Here is a 23,103-nt window from a genome sequence, read left to right on the forward strand (position 1 = left end):
GGAAGTGGCTTAAGCTTTGTAGTGCTGTGCTTTAACCCACTGCGCCACCAGGGAGGGGCACCCCCCTTTTTATTATTTTAAAAAAATATTTTTAAATTTATTTATGCATATAAGAACTGGGGTGTAGGCCAAAAGTGTGGGGGGTTGAAAAAATTCACCAGAGGCAGATTGGAGAGCAGAACAGGTGGATCACTGAAATACAGCGCTGAAGGTAACCATGGATGAGACAGGAGAGGTCTGCTGCACAATGTGGGTCACCTCCCTGGCTGGGGATCGAACTCGTGCTGCAGTGGCTGTTGTTAGCTTGATAGCTCCGAGACTTTAACCCCTGCGCCATCAGGGATTAAACATTTAAAGATTAATTATTATTATTATTTGTTGTTGTTGTAATAATACTTAAACATAGTATTCAAATGAAGTCTCTCTAGAACAAACGTATCCTGCTTTTTATGGAAGAGGGTAATGAAGAGGACTAAGAGAGAGGTGGAATTAAAACAGGAATGGGTGTAACTTTTTTTGTTTGTTTTCTTTTTAAAAATATTTATTTATGCATACTGGAGTACAGGCCAGAGGTACAGGGGGTGAGAGTATTCACCACAATGGGGAACAGAACAGGCAGATATACTGAAATACACTGCTGATGGGAGCAGCAGACCTCAAGAGGTGTGCTGCACCATATGGCGCACCTCCCTGGCCAGCGATCCATCTGCAGTGGCTGTGGATAGCGTCGTAATGCTGTGCTTTAACCCATTGCTCCACCAGGGAGGGCCCTGTTTTCTTTTTAAATATAGAAGGTAAGGTTTAGAAAAAGAGGAAATGGTAATTTTATTTTACTTGTTTATTTTAGATGTATTTATTTGTTCATACAGTACTGGGGTACAGGTTAGAGGTGCAGAGGTGGTGAGAGGATTCACCAGAGATAGTGGGGAGCAGACCTGGCCGATTGATGAAGTACACTGCTGAGGGGAGCAGCGGACAAGACAGGAGAGTCTGCTGTACCATGAGGGTCACCTCCCTGCCCGGGGATGGAACTTGTGCTGTAGCAGCTGTGGCTAGCTTCGTGGTGCTTTAACCCATTGTGCCACCAGGGAGGGCTCCTCCAAATGGTAATTTAAAATGCAGGGAGAGGCCATAATAGTTTTCATCCAGATATGAGTCACCTCTGCACCCAGGCCAAATGTGAGCCTGGGCAAAGCTCCCAGTCTCTGTTCTGGGATAATGGGGTGCCTGTAGGGGCATCAATTAAGAGGGCCAAGTGAGAAGTAAACTGTGCTACTGGGCAGACTAGATTTAAAACCGGCTCACTGAAGAATCTGCCCTCAGTAGAAAATAGCAGAGGTTAGAGTGATGAGGCCTGGTCAGGAAGCGGTGAGGCAGGAGAAAGTTTCAGGCAACACCACAGACACTGATGGATGAGATCAGGGACACCCAGTATATGCACTTTTCATGTGCTGCTATTTGAGCCTTTCAATGCAGGGAGAGGCCAGAATAGCTGGGACAGGAGAGCATCGTTATGGTCATTTCCCCAGGTAAAGAAACTGAGACTGTTCAGGTAGCTTACTTACTGTGGTGGCACAGCTGGTGAGTGGTGGTGCCAGGACACCTGGTCAGCACGAATTCAGAGCCCATGCTCTTCCACTCTTATTTAAAATGAAGCTAGTTACCTAGTCAGAGTTTATTTTGTGTTTATACCAACAGTGCCCCTTCGGCAGGAACACCCACTCCATCTTTCCTGTTTCTCTTCCCAGAATGCCTCGGCAGCCAGCCCCCCTTCTGAAAGCAACAGGCAGAGAGGGGGGTGGGGGGAGAAAGGCAAAGTGAGTGTGGGGGAGAGCAGTGCCTCAGGCAAGACTTTCAGCGAGGAAAGAGCAAAGATCCTGAAAATTGGCTTTGAGTTAGGGGAAAGTAAAGACACCACAATGGGCAAATCTAAAGGCAAAAATATTTGAAAGGCTCTGAGGTGGAAATCGGTGTATGCAAATGTTAAGCAAACATGTTGGGGCCTCTGGCAGACCTTGCGGGGAAAGTCTTTTCTCCTGTCGTTGGGGTTAGAGAGTAAGAGTAAGAGGAGTTTCGGGTTTTTGTTTTAAGGGAGCAAACCTGGAGGAGAAAGCTCGTCCGCCCTGCTAGGCAGGTCGCGGCTTAGTGATATTCCCTCCACGACCACGAGGCGGCAGTAGTGTTTCTCGCCCGCTCCTGACCCACCAGGGGTGGGGGAGAGGTGCTAGCCCAAGAGGGGAGGGGCCCTGGTCTAGTTGGGTACCCCCCCAGGGGAAACTCCCCTGTCTGGCTGTGCTCCAGTTTCAGCATGGAATGGATCCCGTGGCCCACCAACTCCAAGGAGTCGGAGCCTCCTTCCTCAGACCTTCCCTGCTCGCTGGCCCGCGTGGTTCTCAGGCCCCTGGGTCTCTGTGTGCTCAGGCTCGTGCGTGATCTCAGAACCTGCATTTTCAGGTTCCCGTCACATCCAAGCATCTTTCTTGGTTGCTTTCTGGCTCCTGTTTGTCTCGGAGCCGCCTGTCTTCTCCCCGTTCTAAGTACTAGGGAGCCCTTAGGCTGCTGGGTCAGGCAGTGGAGATTCTTCTTTCTGCCCACCTGGAAGGTGGAGACCTGCCATTGGGTGGTGGTGCTTGAGTGGGGGCAGCAGCTGCCCAGCTGGGCTTTGAAGGTGGTCGTCTGTCCGTCCTTCTTGCCCTGGGGTGTAACCAGAGGACCGGGTCTGAAAGGAGGAGGAGGGCACTCTCAAAGAACCCGCTCTTCCATTTCTCAGACCTTGTTTTTGCTCATGTTCCCCTTTCTCTCCTGCTCTCCTTGGAGAGAAGTGAGAGGGAGAATGGAATGAGGGGCGGCGCAGTCACTCTGGAGACGGAGGGCCATTCTGGAGCTGGAAGATTCGTCTCAGGGGACAACTACACCCTCAGAACTCTCCCCCTCCCTGGGCCCCGGCCTGCCTCCCATCCCCCTCGGTGGCAGCAGCCTCGTAATTTAAAGCTCTCTCTGTCGCCTCTAATGTGATCCTCTCGTTTTATTGACTCTCTCTGCCGTCTGTGGTGCCCCTTCGCATCAATCTCTGCTCTAATCACACTGCTGCCACTGCCTGCGCCGTCTCCCCAACCCCTCTGCCTGGGGCCCCTTGACTCTACTGGGGTCTTTCCTTTAGACTCGCCCCTACCTTCCTCTCCACCTGACCCACCATCTTCCTCTTTCCCTCCTCAGGGGCCAGAATGCCAGAATCTTTGAGGGGCCTCTGCCTTGGCTTTCTCCCTCTCACCGCAGCTAAGGTGTGCCCTGAGGGAGAGGAGATACCTTTAGGAGCCCTGACTAAAAGGAGCGATGGCAGTGGTCTGAGGGAGACTGACTCGTGACCTAGGGGTGGTGGGTGGGTGACGACTCTTAGGCCCGTCACCTGTTTCTACACCATCTCTAGAAAGAGGTAAAAATGGAGGTCAAGGTAGAAAGGGCAAAGAAAGGGACACAGATTCAGAGAGGGAGGGGGAAAGATTGAGGAGGGAAATGGAAGGAGGGAAAAAAGGGGGAAATAATTGCTGCAGTTAAAGGTTTATAATAAATGGCAGGTGATGGGAGAAGCTTGGAGAAGAAAGGAGGAGGGGAGGTTGGTGGGGGGGGGGAGGCACTGAGGCAGAGATAAATTTGCAATTGAAATTCTTTCCTGAAGAGGAGGAGGGGCAGGTTGGGAGGTGGGGAAGAGATTTGCAATTTCAAACAGCTGCCAACCTGCCCTGAGCCCTTTCTGGGTCTTCCCTGCAAGCTACCCCAAAGCTAAGCTCTCTTGGTTTGCTGCTGGGAGTCAGCGGTGTCTTTTTCCTGGAAGTAGCAGCTTTGGATAGATGATTTGGGATTTGGGTCTTTCTGGCCTTCTCCTAAAGCCTGATCTAGAGTTGTGAGTCCGGAGCCTGAGAGGAGGCGCTGGTAGAGGTGACGTAGGCAGGATGAGCAGCCCTCAGCGACAGGGCCCCGAGCGGGTGCTTTGCTCCGCCTCAAACTTTCCACCAGGTGGGGCAGTGAAAGGTCAGTGGACCCCACTGGCTGGTTTGCAGGGGCGTAGGGGCATGAACGTGAAATGTCAGGCTGCAGCAAACCCAGGGCTCTTGACCCCTTTTCCCCCATCCCCACCCAGGATTCCATCGGAGGAGTGCCTTTCCCCACGGCGTCAGGGCTTCCCCGTCCTGGTTATCTCGGGCCGGCTCTCCTCCATCTAATTCCTTTACTTCCCTTAAACTACCCCCCCCCCCACCTCGGTTCCTGCTACTCCTTGCCCAGGTGCTAATTTGCATTTTCATTAACATGCTGGTCCAGCCCCTTGAGGAGCTCCTTAATGGCTCTGACTTCACGCCTGGCTAGCCCCCCACTAGGAGGAGGGAGGTGGGAATGGGGGCCTGCAGGCTGGGTGGGGCTTGACTGGGGACCCGCTCCAAATCTAGGAATCTCAAGGTGAGGGTCAAAGGCAGCCCAGGGAAGGATAGGCTATCCCCTCACCCCTGCCCAGAAGCACTCTGGCCCGAGTGCCAGAGAGTTAATTATCAACAATTGGTGAGAATGCAGGCCACTTGTGACTCTGGGAGGAGAGTGGGATGATGAGGTGGTGGAGAGCTTGTGGGGTCAAGATAAAAAGGTTGGGGGCAGATGGGAGGCTTCCAGTCAGCTGGAGGGTCCTGGTTTCTAGATCTTTGAGGTGCTTTTTGCCTGAACTGTGCCTCAGGGACAGTCCAGCTGGAAGGAGGAGCCAGGCCACAGCATTGGGGTATAAATGCATACCCGGCCAGTTCTTTTCTAGTTTGGAGCTGTGTGCCATCAAGCAGCTCACTCAACCTCTCTGGTTTTTGCTGCCTCATCTGCGACGTCGCTGTGAGCTATAACTGACATAAAGCATGGCGTACAGCGCCAGAGCCATGGCGTGTGTGTGCCTTGGTAGCGATTAGTAACCTTATTACTGCTCCTATTCTTTATCTCTGGGGAAGAGGCGGCTAATCGCACACCAGCTGTTGCCTTTCGACTGGTGAGAGAAGTTCCCTATTCCACACATTTGTCACCAGAGACGCACCTGCAGATCCAGGGCACACAGTGTGGTTTTCCCTGGCAAGAAGACCTTGATTGAGGGCAGTAACCTCTTTGGGTTATTTATGGGAACCTGGGGCCTTTCCTGGAGTGCTTTCCTTCCACAGACTTGCACTGACCAGTGCTGGGCGCCTTTCTGCTAGTGACTGGGCAATCAATAAGAATTCCCGCTTTCCTGGAACTTACTTTCTAGAAGGGAGAAACAGTAAACCAGGGAGACATCTGGTACTGCTAAATCTCTAAGAAAGCCCCCCCTCCCAACTCCCATCCCAGCCTGTTTTAGCTTGTCTGGAGAGGGAAGGCCTGTTGGAAGGATGATATTTAAGCAGGAACCTGAATGATGCCTACGCAGAAGTTGTGTGTTGGGGGTGGTTGCAGTGAGGAAGAACATTCCCGGCTTGCAGCTTAGGCAAGGCCCTAGGGTAGAGTGAAATCTGTCTGGGGGAGGGACAGAAGCAAGACCAGCTGGCCAGCCAGGCAGGGTGGAGTATAGTGTCAGAAATAAGCAGGCATGGGCAGGACAAGAGCTTTTGTAGATGAAAGAAAGGAGTTTGGACTTTTTGTTTTAAGCTTCCCTGGGTAGGCACAAAGGGGAGCTTGGCTTTTAATCACAGTGGAGTACAAAATCAGTTTTAAGCAGAATATAGTATGCTTCACAGGTTGGAAAGAGGAGTCTTGACGATTACTTACATTTGCTTAAGACAGTATAGGAAAAGGGGGTTGAGTCTCAGGGCTGTCACTGTGGCATCGCTGTGGCTTCAGTTCGATCCCCTGCCAGGGAGCTGACCCACATGGCACAGCAGATCTCTTCTGACCCGCCCGCTGCTCCCCTCAGCAGTGTATTTCAGTGGATCTGCCTGTTCTGCTCCCACTCTGTCTCTGGTGAATCTTCTCACCCCTACCCCCACACTTCTGGCTTGTATCCCAGTTCTTCTGTGCAAATACATATATATATATATATATATATATATATATACTACTCATATGTTAGACATTTTCCATAATTGCAAAGTAAAGGAAAGAAGGTTCTAGCTGCTGGGTGGAAGAAGACTGGATTGTCAGGTGGTGGTAGAACCAGCCCAAGGTAGAGTTCGCTGAGTTCCTTCAGGCCATCTTTTTTTAAGATTCGTTTATTTATGCATACAAGAACTGAGGTACAGACCAGAGATGTGGGGGGAGAGGATTCACCAGAGACAGTGTGGGGAGCAGAATAAGCAGATCTACTGAAACATACTGCTGAGGGGAGCAGTGTCAGGTCAGGAGAGGTCTGTTGCGCCGTGTGGGTCAGCTCCCTGGCCGGGGATCTACCTCATGCTGCAGTGGCTGAGGTAGCTTCATATTGCTGAAACTTAACCCCTTGTGCCACCAGGGAGGCACAGGGCCATCATGTTAATGGCTTGGTCCAGAATGGGGCTAGTGGAACTGGAGATAAGTGGAAGAAAGTGACACTTTTGAGAGGTTGTGGTCAGTTTGCATGTGGATGAGGGCAAGAGGAAACTTGGGTTATTAGCTTAGCAACCAGAAAATGATGGTTCTAGTTGTTGAGGCAGGAAAGAAAGGGAAGGGCAAGGGAGAAATAGTCCTGGTTAGGGCATACTGATTTTGAAGACGGTTGGCAAATGGGTATCTGAGGCCCGTGCTAAGGGAAGAGGGTGGGATGGGGTATCTGACATTCAGCTACCTGGCTGCGTCTCCCTGCAGTCTCACAGCCCCCCTCTCTCCGTCTCCCCACAGAGTACTGGCTACCACGCTGAAATGAACCCCCAGCGCGCTTCCGTCTACCATGGCCACCCTTAACTCATCCTCTACTGCTGGCACCACCCCCTCCCCTGGGCACAATGTCCCGTCCCCACCTCCGGACACCTCCTCCCTCGACACCCCCTTTGATCCTGTCACCAAAGATCCCCCTGCTGCCCCCTCCTCCTCTGAGAGCATGAGGCCCTCAGAGCCAGGGGGACAGCCCCTGGAGTCGGGCTGTGACCTCGTCCCACCAAAGGAGATTGGGGAGCCCCGACAAGAGCCTGACTGTGGTGGCTTCTTGCCAAAGGACCTGGGGGCAGAAGACAAGGCCGAGGAGGAGGGACGAGGAGGGCTTCCTCCCGTGGACCTGAGCAACCACTTATTCTTCACAGCTGGCGGTGAGGCCTGCCTGGTGGCCGCACTGTCCCTGCCAGGTGGCGGTGAACTCCTGTTACCAAAGGGCTTCCCCTGGGGGGAGGCGGGCAAGGGAGAGCCCAGCCCGCCCCTCCTTGCCCACCCACCCCATGCACACCTCACCACCCTTCATATCCAACATGGCTTTGACCCAATCCAAGGCTTTAGCTCTTCTGACCAAATTCTGTCCCACGATACCTCAGCGCCATCTCTGGCCGCCTGTGAGGAAAGAGATGGAGCCTTCTGGAGCTACCAGCTGGCTCCAAACCCACCTGGAGATCCCAAAGATGGCCCCACGGGGAGCAGGGGGCGTGACCACAGGGCACCCTTCTGGCTGTGCCTCCTGTGCCGCCTGGGTTTCAGCAGGCCGCAGGCCTTTGCGGGTCACGTACAGTCTCACGGGGTGAAGCTCAGCCCTGCTCAGCACCAGGGTGTGCTGGGCAACCCCGCTGTGCTCCAGGAGGGGGGTGAGGGCTGCACGGCCCTCCTACGCTTTCTGGAACCAAAATTGCCCACTCACCCCCTTTTGGAAATGCCCTCTGACAACAGCATCACAGTGAGCAGGGAGGCTAACGTAGTCCAGACCGAGGACTGCGCGCCTGAGGCTGAGGCCCAGGCCCTCGTCCTGCCCACGGAAGAAGTCATTGCCCTCAGCCCACCCTCCCCGCCCCCAACCCCAGCCACCTGGGACCCCAGCCCAACCCAAGCCAAAGAAATGCCAATGGCGGCAGGTGAGGCCGGGCCTGATTGGTTCCCCGAGGGGCAAGAAGAGGATGGAGGGCTCTGCCCCCCACTCAACCAAAGCTCACCTGCCTCCAAGGAGGGGGGCACCCTCCTCGCCCCAGGGAGCTCCCCTGAAGACCCCAGCGACCCACCTCAGTCCTACCGCCCGGCCGACGACTACACCCCAGCCCCGGCAGCCTTCCAGGGCCTCAGCCTGTCCAGCCACATGTCTCTGCTCCACTCCCGCAACTCCTGCAAGACGCTCAAGTGTCCCAAGTGCAACTGGCACTACAAGTACCAGCAGACCCTGGACGTGCACATGCGGGAGAAGCACCCGGAGAGCAACAGTCACTGCAGCTACTGCAGCGCTGGGGGCGCCCACCCTCGCCTGGCCCGCGGGGAGAGCTACAACTGCGGCTACAAGCCCTACCGCTGCGACGTGTGCAACTACTCCACCACCACCAAGGGCAACCTCAGCATCCACATGCAGTCTGACAAGCACCTGGCCAACCTGCAGGGCTTCCAGGCCGCGCCGGGCGGGCAGGGGAGTCCCCCAGAGGCAGCCCTCCCGCCCCCCGCGGGGGACAAGGAGCCCAAGACCAAATCGTCCTGGCAGTGCAAGGTGTGCAGCTACGAGACCAACATCTCTCGCAACCTGCGCATCCACATGACCTCCGAGAAGCACATGCAGAACGTCCTCATGCTGCACCAGGGGCTGCCCCTCGGCCTGCCCCCTGGGCTAGTGGGGCCCGGCCCCCCGCCCCCCGCGGGGGCTGCCCCCGCCACCCCGCCTGAGCTCTTCCAGTACTTCGGCCCGCAGGCCCTGGGGCAGCCTCAGGCGCCCTTGCCCAGCCCTGGGCTGAGGCCAGACAAGCCCCTGGACCCCCAGCTGCTTCTCAACGGTTTCCACCACCTTGGGGCGCCTGCCCGCAAATTCCCCACACCAGGTAAGTTCTCTGGGTCCTGCCTCTTTCCCCATCGCCCCCACCCCCCACCCCAGCCCTGGAGCAAATTCCAAGTTCCTGCCTTCTCCCAAAGGCCATGCCCCTCCCCGCTCAGGTAGCCCCAGCTCCCCCTTTTGGGCCCCCAAAGTTTGGCCCTGCCCATGTACTACCCAGCACTTGGGCTCGCCCCCCCATCCCCCACCGCACACAGAAACACATGATGTCAGGGTTTGGAGAAGAGAGAAAAGGCTTTATTACAGATCAGTTGGCAAGGAGACAGGAGATAAACTCAAATCTGCCTCCGCAATTAAGAAAGGGAGTGAGGTTATATAGGTTTGGGAGGATGGCTGGAGGACAGAGAGGTTAAATTTTATTGGCCTCGTCTGGCCACGTCTGACCCTGACCCTTTTCCATGGGTCCCGGCCAGAAGGTGCTTTAGACTTGTGGCGGCTGTCAGGCCTTGCTTTGGGCCAGTCCCTTTTGGGTGGGCTTTTACCACGAGGGGACAGGGAACTTTGGGTGTTTGATTTAGAAACTATATTCTTTGTCTTTTCTGTATTGCACACTCATTGTATTAAAGATCCTTTCCTTTAAAATTTTTTTTAAAAACTTATTGGCTAAGGATCCAGGGGCAAAGAAATGTAAACTTGGCTGAACTTTGCTAGCTAGTTGCAGGGCAGTTCAGTGAGAAGTATGAAGAGGCTTCCCCTCAGCTAACTGGAATCCTGGATTTCTTATTTATTTTTATGGTGCATACAACTGGGGTGTAGGCCAGAGGTACGGGAGGTGAGAGGCTTCACCAGAAACAGAGCGGGGAGCAGAACAGGCGGATGGACTGAAACACACTGCTGAGGGGAGCAGCGGGCCGGTCAGGAGAGGTCTGCCGCGCCGTGTGGGTCAGCTCCCGGGCCGGGGATCAAACTCCTGCTGCAGCGGCCGCAGAGAGCTTCATAGTGCTGAGAGCTCCCCCTGCACCAGCAGGAAGCCTGGCTCTGGGTTTCTCGGTGGGCCCCTGGCCTCCAGGTACCCCCTCCCCTGTGTTTGCAGTCCTTTTGGCCTAGGAGCTCAGCTCAAGTCTAGTCAGTAAGCCTCCAGGCTCTGCTGTCTGTAAAAGCAGGTCTCAGAGAAAAGCGCAGGGTTTTATTTTCCTCTTTCGTGCTGAGGGTCTGAAAGCAATTTAACCCACCGCTCCCTGTGTCTCTGCCCCCTAGCCCCTGGCAGCCTCTCCCCGGACGCCCACCTGCCTCCGAGTCAGCTCTTGGGCTCCTTGCCCGACGGCCTGCCCGCCTCACCGCCCCCGGATGACAGCTCGCCCCTGAAGGTCTTCCGCTGCCTCGTGTGCCAGGCCTTCGGCACAGACAACCTGGAGCTGCTGCTCTACCACTGCAGCGTGGGCCGGAGCCTCCCAGAGGCCGAGTGGAAGGAGGTGGCCGGGGACACGCACCGCTGCAAGCTCTGCTGCTACGGCACCCAGCTCAAGGCCAACTTCCAGCTGCACCTCAAGACCGACAAGCACGCCCAGAAGTACCAGCTGGCAGCCCACCTGCGGGAGGGGGGCGGGGCCGTGGGCGCCCCCTCCCCTGCGCCCCTTGGAGAGGGGGGCCCTTATGGGTCTGTGCCCCCCCTGCACCTGCGGTGCAACATCTGTGACTTTGAGTCCAACAGCAAGGAGAAGATGCAGCTGCACACCCGCGGTGCAGCCCATGAGGAAAACAGCCAGATCTACAAGGTGAGGCAGGGCAGGAGGGTGTGCAGAGCCTGGCGGGCGAGGAGGACGCTGGGGCCGGGGGGGCCACGTGGGGAAGTGTCGGGGAGACGGCGGCAGGGCTGGAGAGCCACTCTTTGGAGTCGGACCAGGAGGGAGGCCAGCGGATGGCGGACTCCGACAGAGCCCGTCCAGTCCTTTCCTGGCTTCAGGCCGGAGGGACCGGCCATGGCCCAGTCAGTTCATTTTGTCAGTAGACATTCAAGAGGATGGAGCCAGACTCCATCCCTGTACCAAGCAGTGCAGGATCGGTGGGAAACGAGGCCATCGGGGGAAGCAAAGGCAGTGATACTCAGGCGGCCACAGCACGGAGGCGCCGCAGGAGGGTGGGAGGGTCGGAGGGAGGGGTGCTGCTGGTCAGTCCCATTACGGGAGGCAGAGGGACCCCCAAACCTGGAGGCGTGCATTCCTCTCCGCCTGACAGCCTCTGTGCTTCCAGTTTCTGCTGGAGATGGAGGGGGCGCCGGCGGGCCCCGAGCTGGGCCTCTTCCGCTGCCTGCTGTGTGCCTGGGAGACGCCCTCCCGCCTGGCTGTGCTGCAGCACCTGCGGGCGCCCGCCCACCGCGACGCCCAGGCCCAGCGGAGGCTGCAGCTGCTGCAGAGTGGCCCGGCCGCCGAGGAAGGGCTCTCGGCCCTCCAGAGCATCCTGAGCTTCAGCCACGGGCAGCTCAGGACCTCCGGTGAGGAGATGGGACAGAGAGGAAGGGCTGGGCCGGGAGGGCAGCGGTGAGGGGAGATGGGGGCTGCGGACTTTTTTTTTTTAAATAATAGTTTATTTGTTGGTGACTTTTTTTTTTTTTAAGATTTATTTATTCATACAGAACTGGGGTACAGGCCAGAGATGCGGAGGGTGAGAGGATTCACCAGAGACAGAGTGGGGAACAGAACAGGCAGATCGACGAAGTACACTGCTGAGGGGAGCAGCGGGCGGGTCAGGAGAGGTCTGCCGAGCCATGTGGTCTCCTCCGGGGCAGGCGGGGATCGAACTCATGCGGAAGCGGCTTTAGCTTCTCAGTGCAGTGCTTTACCCCGCTGTGCCACCAGGGAGGGCCAGGCTGGTGACTTTTTAAAAAAATATTTATCTATGCATACTAGAGCGGGGTGCAGGCCAGAGATGGGGGGAGGTGATGGGATTCACCTGAGACAAAGCAGGGACCAGAACAGGCAGGTCCAGGAAGCACACTGCTGAGGGGGGCAGCGGGCGGGTCAGGAGAGGTCTGCCGCGCCATGTGGGTCAGCTCCCTGGCCAGCCATGGAGCTCGTGCTGTGGTGACCGTCAAGTGCTCAGCCTTAACACCGTATACCAACAGGGAGGCCCCAGTCTGGTGACTTTCATACAAGTAAGAACTGTGTCTGTGGCGTCAGCAGGATGTGGAGGACAGGGGACAGGGATGCGAGCAAGTCATCTGAGCAGAGACCAGTGAGCCAGAAACACTGAATCGCTTTCATATTGGGCCAGGCCGTGCTGGGGGGAGACAGGATCTGTGGGCCTGGCCCGAGGCGGCCGGGATGAGAAGCGCCCAGCCTGTTCTGTCTCCTAGGAGGCCTTCAGCCTGAAGGCTGGGCTTAGGGCCCCCTTAGGCAGTTGAGGTTGTACCAGCAGAGCCTGGGAACAGGCACCAGTGACCCAGAAAATGCAGAAGAGCCTGGAAGGGGCTGTCAGAGGTGGGCACGGGCGCCCTGGCTTTGTAGAGGCCAGCAGTGGGCGAGGGCGAGGCACGGGCAGCAAGAGCCAGGAACAGGCAGCATTGACTGGTGCTAATTGAATTGCCAATATGCTGGCTGGAGTTAAGTGCCGGAGGGGCCCGGATCAATAGCTAACGATCCTGGCGCAGGGCTGAATGGAGTTAAGGAACTTTAACACTTTAATTAGGCCGCCACCGAAAATAAATTCCTACACATCTGTCAATTCTTACTTGAGTGGTAATCTCCTCTCCCAGCGAAGCCTGCGCCTCCTGCTCGCCTTCCCCCTTCAGCTCCCTGCACTTCTGGGGCTCCCTGCTTCCTTGGATAAGTCAAGACCGAGAGCTGAGTTAGTCCTGCTTCTGTGGTCTGCTGCTTCCTTCATCTGTAAATGCCGGGCCAGGCCGCGGGATGCTGTCCTAGGCCCCTGACAGTGCTAATGCCGTAATTCCCCACCTCCTCTGCATCTGTTTTCAGTGGCTTTTTGTCCTCGCCTGTTTGTCGACTCATCTATCCATCTTCTTGCCTGGCTGCTTGCCTGGGTCCTTTCTTTCCTGATGCTTCATCCTTTTAAGCCTACTCTCTTCTCATTCTACACAGGGAAGGTTCCTGTCACCCCCTTAGTAGAGCCGCCCACCCCTGAAAAAGATGCTCAGAACAAGACAGAACAATTGGGTAAGTTGCTCATCTGGTCTATTTTCCCTCCCTCCCTTGCGCGCCCCCCGCGGCCCCCCCCCCCCCAGTCATCACACATTCTGAAATGCCCAAACTCGTGGGAGAAAGGGCCCCTCAGAGGGAAGGGAGGCGGAGCCACTGAGGCCTGGGTGCTTCTGTCCCGAGGTCCAAACCTACCGCTCCTGACAACCCTGCTGAGCCTTACTGGGCCTCACCCCTGCACAGAGTATTGCTCTGCTTTCCCCCCCTCTCCAGAACCCAACCCCTAGCTTGGAAGCTGCCAGCTACAAATCGGGTCATCCTAAGGACCAGGACGGTTTGTGGAGGGGCGCGGGAGGGCTGTCAGAGTCGCTTATTCCCCTCTCCTTTCTCTTCAGCTTCTGAAGAGGCAGAAGACAAGATGGGTCCTCCTGGAGACAGTGCCATCCAGACCACGGTCAGAACTGGGGTACCTGGGAAGAGCTGAGGGGGTCTAGTTTTGCTGAGATCTGCCCATAATTTAACCAGTACAACTTTACAGCACTGAGCTCAGACTGATGGCAGCCCTCAGCATGTCGGCTTGTGCCCTTGATCTTTAAGAAATCCCACCTAGGTCCAGGTACATACACTACCCAGGAGTAGAGCTGGGCCTGAGGCCTGAGCACAGGGAGGTGACAGGAAGGGCGGGCAGGGACTTGAGGGAAAGGCATTTGAGGAGAAAACTGTACTGAGAGTAGGAAAGATTGGATATAGGGGAGTGTGTGTGCCGGGAAGTGGTGGGGGGCCAGGGAGGTGGTGGTGACTGTGGGAGGAGAAAAAACAAATGAAGGAATGAGAAAGGCAAAAACAAAAAGTTAGCTGCTGCCCAGCTCTTTATTTTGTTAGGAGCAGAAAGACAACTAGACAGGGATGTTTGTCTACAGAAAAGCCTCCACCTGGGTGCAACTGTCTTGGCACTTCCTCCCTGAGGGGAGCATCACCGACCCAGATGATCCACCCAGATACATCCTGAAGCCTCCAGGACTCGGCTTCTGTCTGACTTAGCAGGACCCTGGAGGAACTGAGCTCCGTGCTCTGAAAGTGTTGACTCTCAGGGCATCCCCTCCCTGCCATCCTGCACCTCAGAGCTCCCCAAATGGACCTCGCTGTGCAGTATTTATTATGGTGCAGTGGCTTCCATTTGGGTTTCCTTTATTCCAAACTCCTGTCCCCTCCCACAGACCAGTTCCCAATCATCTGCCCTCGGGGGTATAAGGTGAACTTCTGGCACCCTATCCTTGATGGCCATCAAGGACCCTTGAGGGTCCCCATCTGGTCCTTCAGGTCTGGACCAGTCAGGCAGGGGGCAGGAAAGGAAGGGAAAAGGGAGACTAAAAAGGCCGGGGTCAGGTGACTGGGGCCATCCTGGGCTGCTCCACCCCGGGGGGTGAGGGTGGGGATGTGCCAGCCTGGCCAGCTCTTTCCTGAGCCGCTGGGGGAGCTGTGGCGTTTGTTTACTTTAAGAAGGGAAGGGAGTAAAGGAAGGAAAATAAGTGGGAGCTGCAGAGCCTCTGAGGGAAGATGAGCAGCATCTAAGCAGACAGGTAGGGAGGGCCCTCCTCAGGGACACTTAATTCCCAGGGGTATCTGGGTAAGGCAGTGGGTAGTGATGAAAACCTGTGGGCCCAGAGCCTGCCAGAGGCAGTGCGAGCCACCTCACAGAGGACGTACGCAGGCAGGGTGGGGGCAGGAAGAGAAAAGAAAATTAAATCTAGTGGTGGCAGATACAGAGCCATCCTGTCAGCTGGGCTGGGCTGGGCTGGACTGGGCAGCAGAGAGGCCAGAATGGAGGGAGCAGGCCGGACAGTGCAGGCGGTGCGGCTAGGCCTTAGTCCCAGTCCAGGGGAAACCAGGGAGGCTCTAGCTTTCAGATTATGATGGGGTCCATGGGTGGTGATCCTTTCCTGTCAGGCTTGTGCTCCCAAATTGGGAGTGGGGGGGCGCATAGCATCCAGGAGCCCAAAACTGGAATGGTGGAGGGCCCCTTCCCTCTGACACCTCCTCCACCATCCACGTGTGCCCCCAGGTGTACTGCTGTCCGTACTGCAGCTTCCTGAGCCCAGAGTCTGGCCAGGTGAGGGCTCACACAGTCTCCCAGCATGCAGTGCAGCCCAAGTACAGGTGCCCGCTGTGCCAGGAGCAGCTGGTGGGCCGGCCTGCCCTGCACTTCCATCTCAGCCACCTCCACAACGTGGTGCCCGAGTGTGTTGAGAAGCTGCTGCTGGTGGTGAGTACAGGCTGGTGCACACCCGTCTGGGGGGCCCTGCTGGCCAGGCAGGAGGGGAGGGAGGGCAGGGACATCCTGGCAAGCGCGGGTATGGGGAGGAGGGTTTTGGTGAAGGAGGCCCTATTTCAGACTTGAAGGTAGATTTCGGGGTTGGAGGGAACCTCACGGTGGAGCCCGTCGGCGCCTCCCCTCGCCGGTGGGCATGCCTTTCTCACTCAGTCAGGTCCTGAGACGGGCTGTTCAGCAGCAGGGACAGGCCCTCTCCCCGGGGGGAATGCGGTTCAGTGCCAGGTTTGTCAGAGGAAGCTGGGACCAAAGGAGCCAGGCAGTGGCTCGGAAGTCACTGGGACTTCTTCCTAACAGGCCACAACTGTAGAGATGACCTTCACGACCAAAGTGCTGCCGGCGCCCAGCCTAAGCCTTCTGGGGGACAGCCCGGAGCCTCCCACGCCCCAGTCAGAGCCTGCACCCAGCAGAGATCAGGCAGCAGGTATGGAAGGGGGCGACGAACCTCCCAACGTGGCAGGAAAGGGCCTGAGCTTCAAGGACCGGGAAGGCCTGACTAAGGCTAGGGTCAGCCTAGCTGTTGGGGGGGGGGGGTCTGCCTCTGGAAAAGCTCTCTTCATCACACCCCTTCTTTCTCCCCTAGAAGGCGCTCACCCGACCCCAGAAGCCAGTCCCAGTCCTCTTCCTGAGCCTCCCCCGTCCTCAGCGGAGGCCTCTGATAAACCCACGGGAAGCCCCAACCAACCTCCTTCTCCAGTCCCATCTCCAGCCTCTCGGCCTGAGGCCCAACCTGAAGAGATGGCTCCGCCCCCAGCCATGGCTGAAGAGGAAGAGGGACACGTCGGGGAGCCCCGCCCCGCAGAGCCAGCCCCAGCCGACCCTCGCCACCCCCTCACCTATCGGAAGACCACCAACTTCGCCCTGGACAAGTTTCTCGACCCAGCCCGGCCCTACAAGTGCACTGTGTGCAAAGAGTCGTTCACACAGAAGAACATCCTCCTGGTCCACTACAACTCCGTCTCCCACCTGCACAAGATGAAGAAGGCCGCCATTGACCCCTCCGGCCCCGCCCGGGGAGAGGCTGGCGCTGCCCCCGCCGCCCCGGCCGCCACCGACAAGCCCTTTAAGTGCACCGTCTGCCGCGTCTCCTACAACCAGAGCTCCACCTTGGAGATCCACATGCGCTCTGTCCTGCACCAGACTCGCTCGCGGGGCGCCAAGGCCGATGCCAAAGCCGAGGGGCCGGAGCGAAGCCAAGAAGACCCCAAGGAGGGCGAGGCCGAGGGGGAGGTGGGCCCAGAGAAGAAGGGCCCTGACCCCGGGGGCTTCATATCTGGATTGCCCTTCCTGTCCCCTCCCCCGCCTCCCTTGGACTTGCACCGATTTCCAGCCCCCCTCTTCACCCCACCAGTCCTGCCGCCCTTCCCTCTGGTGCCCGAGTCCCTGCTTAAGCTCCAGCAGCAGCAGCTGCTCCTGCCCTTCTACCTCCATGACCTCAAGGTGGGGCCCAAGCTGGCACTGGCTGGGCCTGCGCCCCTGCTGTCCCTGCCAGCTGCCGCCCCTCCTCCCCCACCCCAACCCCCTAAGTCTGAGCTGGCTGAGCGGGAGTGGGAGCCCCCCATGATGGAAGAGGGGAATGAGGCAGGCCCCACCTCCCCGCCTCACCCGACGCCCAACGAGGCGGCCCGCACTGCAGCCAAAGCCCTTCTAGAAAACTTTGGCTTTGAGCTGGTGATTCAGTACAATGAAGGGAAGCAGGCTGCGCCCCCTCCCCCAACGCCACCCCCACCAGAGGCTCTGGGGGGTGGGGACAAGCTGGCCTGTGGGGCCTGTGGAAAGCTCTTCTCCAACATGCTCATCCTTAAGACCCACGAGGAGCACGTCCACCGTCGCTTTCTGCCCTTTGAGGCCCTCAGTCGGTACGCCGCTCAGTTTCGAAAGAGCTACGACAGCCTATACCCACCCCCTGCAGAGCCGCCCAAGCCTCCTGATGGGATTCTGGAGTCACCTGCTCCCCAACTGGGCCCCCCCTTCCTGGTCTCAGAGCCCGAGGCTGGGGGTTCCCACGCCCCTGAGGAGCGAGGCCGGGCGGGAGGACGCTGGCCCCCAGAGGAGGAAGAAAGCTCCAGAGGGAGCCTCACTCCCCTAGTGCCTGCAGGCCGGCGATTCTCCAGAACCAAGTTCACAGAGTTCCAGACCCAAGCCCTGCAGTCTTTCTTTGAAACCAGTGCCTACCCCAAGGACGGAGAGGTGGAGCGGCTCGCGAGCCTCTTGGGCCTGGCTAGTCGTGTGGTGGTGGTGTGGTTCCAGAATGCCCGCCAGAAAGCACGCAAAAATGCCAGTGAGGGTGGGCCTGTACCAACTGCAGGGGGCGCTGCTGGGGGCACTCCAGGCTGCAGGCGCTGCCATGCCACCTTTTCCTGTGTTTTCGAGTTGGTGCGGCACCTCAAGAAATGCTATGATGACCAGCCTCCTGAAGAGGAAGAGGAAGAGGCCGAGCGAGGGGACGAGGAGGAAGAGGTTGAGGAGGAAGATGCGGAGGAAGAACAGGGCCCAGAACCCCCGGGAGGGCCTGGCGCTCCATCACCAGAGCCTCCAGACAGGGAAGAGCCCAGCCAAGCAGAGGCCTCCAAGCCAGGCGGCAAAGAGCCTGAAGGGAGGGCCCCCGCCTCGCCTTCCGCCACGCACACCTGTGACCAGTGCGCCTCATCTTTCCCCAGCCAGGACCTCCTGACCAGTCACCGCCGGCTACACTTCCTGCCTTCAGTGCAGCCCGGCACTGCCCCCCACCTCCTAGACCTGCCCTTGCTGGTGTTTGGGGAGCGAAACCCCCTGGTGGCAGGCACTCCACCCGTGCCAGGGCCGCCCCTCAAAAGGAAGCACGAGGAGGGTAGCCTGTCCCCCACAGGCAGCGAAGCAGGGGGGGGAGGGGAGGGCGAGCCCCCTAGGGACAAGCGCCTTCGCACCACCATCCTGCCCGAGCAGCTCGAGGTGCTGTACCGCTGGTACATGCAGGACTCCAACCCCACACGCAAGATGCTGGACTGCATCTCCGAGGAGGTGGGGCTCAAAAAGCGAGTGGTGCAGGTCTGGTTCCAGAATACCAGGGCCAGAGAGAGGAAAGGTCAGTTCCGAAGCACCCCCGGGGGAGGGCCCGGTCCGGCTGTCAAGCCCCCAGCCACACCCACCCCTGCACCCTTCCCCAAGTTCAACCTCTTGCTGGGGAAGGTAGAGGAGGGGGCTGGGCGGGAGGCCCCCAAGAGGGAAGCAGCTGCTTTCCCCTACCCAGCGGCCACCCCTGCCACCCCTGCCGCCACCCCTGGGACTGCACCTCTGCCTTTCCCACCACCTGGGAAAGAGGCCACCACCCCAACCCTGGAGCCACCGCTATCTCTCCCTCCTCCCCCTCCCCCCGGTGAGGATGAGGGTTCTGAGGAACCCTCGAAAGCCTCTCCAGAGACTGAGGCTTGCAGTCCATCTGCAGGAGACTTAAGCGATTCGTCTGCTTCCAGCCTGGCTGAACCAGAGTCCCCTGGGGCTGGAGGGATTGGTGGGGGACCGGGAGGTGGGTCTGGGGTTCCAGATGGAGTGGGGCAGCGGCGCTATAGGACCCAGATGAGCAGCCTGCAGCTGAAGATCATGAAAGCCTGCTATGAAGCCTACCGCACCCCAACCATGCAGGAGTGCGAGGTGCTGGGAGAGGAGATTGGGCTGCCCAAAAGAGTCATCCAGGTCTGGTTCCAGAATGCTCGTGCCAAGGAGAAGAAGGCCAAACTGCAGGGGGCAGCAGTTGGGGGTTCTGGGGGCAGCAGTGAGGGCCCCCTGGGAGCCCAGCGCACTGACTGCCCCTACTGTGATGTCAAGTATGATTTCTATGTCTCCTGCCGAGGCCATCTCTTTTCCCGCCAGCACCTGGCCAAGCTCAAGGAGGCTGTCCGCGCCCAGCTGAAGAGCGAAAGCAAGTGCTACGACCTGGCCCCGGCCCCGGCCCCAGCCCCGGCCCCGGCCCCGGAGGCGCCCCTCGCTCCCAAGGCGCCACCTGCTACCACACCTGCCTCGATGCCCCTGGGGACAGCTCCTGCCCTGCCTCGCCTGGCTCCGGTCCTCTTGCCCGGCCCAGCCTTGGCCCAGCCGCCACTGGGCAGCTTATCTCCTTTCAGTTCAGGTAAGTGGGGGGTGAGGCTGTGAGCGCATCTCCCCTAGTAACATGCTCTTACTTTTCCTTCTTGACTCTTCCGCCTCCCGCCTTTGCTTCAGGCTCTTGGGAGAGAAGGGAGGGAAGGAAGCCTGCAGGTTAGGCGGGGCACCGGGGGAGTGTGGCTGCACGTGGCTCACCCCTGCTCACTCTCTTCTTCGTCCTAGGCCCTGCAGCCTCCTCCGGCCTCCTGGGCCTCACCACTTCGGTCCTGCCTGCTACCACAGTGGTCCAGACTGCTGGCCCAGGCTGCCCCTTACCTCAGAGACCTGTGCCAGATCAAACCAACACCTCCACTGCAGGCACCACTGACCCTGTCCCGGACCCTCCTACTGAGCCCTCCGGGGACAAGGTCTCTGGTGAGCGAAAGCCAGTTGCAGCCCCTGCCACCCCCTCCACTGATGCCCTCAAGAACCTCAAAGCATTGAAGGCCACTGTCCCAGCCCTGTTGGGGGGCCAATTTCTACCTTTCCCGTTGCCCCCTGCAGGGGGGGCCACACAGCCAGCTGTCTTTGGCCCCCAGTTACAGGGGGCCTACTTCCAACAGCTCTATGGCATGAAGAAGGGGCTATTTCCCATGAACCCCGTGATACCTCAGACCCTCATCGGACTGCTTCCCAATGCCCTTCTCCAGCCACCGCCCCAGCCCCCTGAGCCCACAGCCACAGCACCCCCAAAGCCTCCTGAACTGCCTGCTTCAGGGGAAGGGGAGGCCGTGGAGGCCGATGAGCTGCTGACGGGCAGCACTGGCATCTCCACCGTGGACGTGACCCACCGCTACCTGTGCCGCCAGTGCAAGATGGCATTTGACGGGGAGGCCCCGGCCACGGCCCACCAGAGATCCTTCTGCTTCTTTGGGAGGGGCTCTGGGGGCGCCATGCCCCCCCCACTGCGGGTGCCCATCTGCACCTACCACTGCCTGGCATGTGAGGTGCTGCTGAGTGGGCGCGAAGCCCTGGCCTCCCACCTGCGCTCCTCGGCCCACAGGCGCAAGGCGGCCCCACCCCCCGGGGGCCCACCCATCACCATCACCAACGCCGCCACGGCCGCCACGGCCGCTGTGGCTTTTGCCAAAGAGGAAGCAAGATTACCTCACTCGGACTCCAACCCAAAAACTACTACTACCTCTACACTTCTAGCTTTATAAACAGATAAACCAAGATGGAGGCGGAGGGGAGGGCCTCAGGGCTCCCTCTCTTACCCTAAGGGGTGTCTGGTGGGAGCTCAAATCCCTCACCCCAACCTTGGCTCCGCCCACCTCCTGGGAAGCTTCCAGTTCCCACCCTCAGTGGGCCTCACACCCGGCCTCCAGCAGTCCTGCCTCCTCCCTCTCCCCAGACACACAGATCTCTGCCAGAGCTCCTTGGGGCTTGTCCCGTGCCCCGCCTTCACGGACACACACCTGGCCATGCCCACTGCCCACTCCTGCCCCCGCCCCACCCAGCATACATGAACTGCCCCCCAGCTGCATCTTCCTACGACTCCCCGCTGACTTCCCTGTCAGCCCCCAACTCCTGTAAACACAGACACACACACACACAAACACGTTATCTCATGCTGTTCACTGACTGAGAAAACACCAAAAAAAAAAAAAAAAAAGACGAAGAAAGGAAAAAGAAAACCAAGACAAAGAAGGGGGAAGGAAAATAAACTGCCACCCCCTTCTCCTTCCCACCCCCTTGTCCAGAGCGTCATACTGCTCGCAGACTTTCCAAATCCCCAGCTGGCTCCCAAGGTTGGAGCCTGGATGGGCAGGGAGCCCACAAAACTCTAACCAAACTAGAGGTTGGCATGGGGAGAAGCGCTCCCAGCTCTCCCACCCCACCCCCACCCTGCCCTTTGCGGCCTGGACTTGAGGGGAAGCCGCCGCAGGAACCCCTCTGCCAACCCCCACCCTGCACCCTGGGAACTGCAGTAACTTATTCTCAAAGGCTTTAAACACAGAGATCCTCTCAGCAGCCGTGGGCCGCCCCCGTCCCAGCCCTGCCATGTGGGGGTCCAGCCCCCGGGACTGGCGCTGCCCACCAACGGCAAATCCAAAGTTCTTTTAAAAAACTGAAACACACACAACCAAAAAAAAAAAAAAAAAATCAAGAGCGAGTGCAGGCCGTGCACATTCGCAAAGGAGAGAGATGGAGACCAGAGGAATGAACTAAAGAAAGCATAAACTTGGAAAATACAGAAAACAAAAAAAACCCTGAAACTCTCCCATCAAACAAGTGTTTCTTTCCTGTTTGTGTCACTTTCTCCCCCCATTTTTAAGGGTCTTTTAAAACCGCCTCATCTTTGGAAGACCAAATGGCCTAAGTCCTTGCGTGGGTGTGTGATGCCGATGCCCTGAGCGCAAGAAAGCACAGCAGCCAGGCACTGGCCAGCCCAGCCCTGGGGACAGGCCACCTGTCGGGGGAAGAGCCTGGAGACTGGGGAGAGACAGCCCTGGCCCCCAACTGAGTATCAGGGCAGGTAACACCCCCTCTTCCCCAGCAGATAGAAAAACCAATATTGCTGGAAGTGTTTTGGCAGTCCCAAGAGGAACAGGGTGGAGGGTCAGTTTGGTTTCTGATCTAGGGCACGCTCCCCTTTCAAGTGGCTCACATCTCCCACAATTTGTTTCCTTCTTTAGGGCCCCCTTCACATTTCTGGTCATTTCTTGAACCATCTCTGCCTTTGCAGGGCTCTTGTTCCCCATCTGTGCACTCCTGATTCTCTTGTTACCCCCTGCCCCAAGGCACCCCAACAGTCAGGGCCCCGTTGAGTCAGAGCTGACAGCTGACAGGATGGGTGGGCACAGGGGGGATGAAGCTGGAGGTCAGTTTCTGGGAGGGTGACATTGCTAAGGAAGCAGGCGGAGTGAGCACCGAGAGGGAACCCTCACGTCTGAGGTAAATGCTGTGTAAGCATCAGGAGGGAGCTAACGTCACCAGCTCAGGCGCCATGGGGACGAAGCAGGTGGCTTCATTTTTGTGTTAACAAAGCAAAGCTTGCCGTGTTTCCCCACCCTGCAGGCCTCTCCTTTCAGGCACTCTGTTCCCTTCCAGCCTCCCCCTTCAGACTTCTGGTATCATTACCTGCTTAGCACACACACGAGTCCAGTCAGCCCTGCGATGATTTCCTAGCCCAGCCGGCAATACTGCCTACAGGCAGAAGAGACGGGAAGGGAGAAGAGGGGAGGGGAAGCAACCCCTGGTCCTCATCTAGTGAGTCAATCTCACTTCTTGTCCCAGTCACATGTAAAAACTCCACCTCTGGGGTGGAATTAGTTGCCGTAAGGTCAATGTGGGGAGAGAAACTGGCCAGCAATTCGTGGTCTTCCTACCCACCACCTTCCCCCAACTCTCAACGTCTCCCCCTGTGCAACTTGGTCCCAATCATTTTCTCTCTTCCTGTTGAGATTCTGTATATGAGACTATTTTCTTAGCAGCATGTGTATGAGAAGAAAAATACTTTTTCACTCTGTGCTTTCTAGAAATGTGGCTTGCATATAAAAGTTGAAAACAAAAAGTCGGAGAAAAAGAGGAAACGGTTTAAAGAGGAAAGCTTGGCAAATACCTGCATGGGATGACTAGAGGTGTGATATGAATCTGAAGGGTTTGCAGCCAGGGAAGGTTGGCTTTAGTTCTAAATATGCATATCCGCA

General features: G+C 57.8%; 1 protein-coding gene across 3 annotated transcripts in view; it reads left to right on the forward strand.

Moving 5' to 3' along the window:
• Positions 1-21,065, forward strand: part of ZFHX2 (zinc finger homeobox 2) — a 30,274-nt gene extending 9,209 nt beyond the window's left edge. The window contains exons 1-10 of one of the 3 annotated variants that reach the window (XM_012734055.1): positions 6,099-6,160; positions 6,811-8,900; positions 10,109-10,626; positions 11,102-11,342; positions 12,946-13,020; positions 13,398-13,456; positions 15,065-15,265; positions 15,629-15,755; positions 15,915-19,436; positions 19,634-21,065. In XM_012734055.1, the coding sequence (XP_012589509.1) occupies positions 6,860-8,900; positions 10,109-10,626; positions 11,102-11,342; positions 12,946-13,020; positions 13,398-13,456; positions 15,065-15,265; positions 15,629-15,755; positions 15,915-19,436; positions 19,634-20,613 (7,764 nt within the window). In that variant the 5' untranslated portion in view covers positions 6,099-6,160; positions 6,811-6,859 and the 3' untranslated portion in view covers positions 20,614-21,065. Of the gene's footprint in view, positions 1-6,098; positions 6,161-6,810; positions 8,901-10,108; positions 10,627-11,101; positions 11,343-11,972; positions 12,003-12,945; positions 13,021-13,397; positions 13,457-15,064; positions 15,266-15,628; positions 15,756-15,914; positions 19,437-19,633 lie in introns of those variants that run through there. The other 2 variants (XM_012734056.1, XM_004694628.2) reach the window with 2 other exon arrangements.
• Positions 21,066-23,103: the final 2,038 nt, after the last annotated feature.

Source organism: Condylura cristata, unplaced genomic scaffold (genome assembly GCF_000260355.1).
Source record: "Condylura cristata isolate star-nosed mole 26May11 unplaced genomic scaffold, ConCri1.0 scaffold00045, whole genome shotgun sequence".
In the NCBI taxonomy this organism is placed as follows: Eukaryota; Metazoa; Chordata; class Mammalia; order Eulipotyphla; family Talpidae; genus Condylura; species Condylura cristata.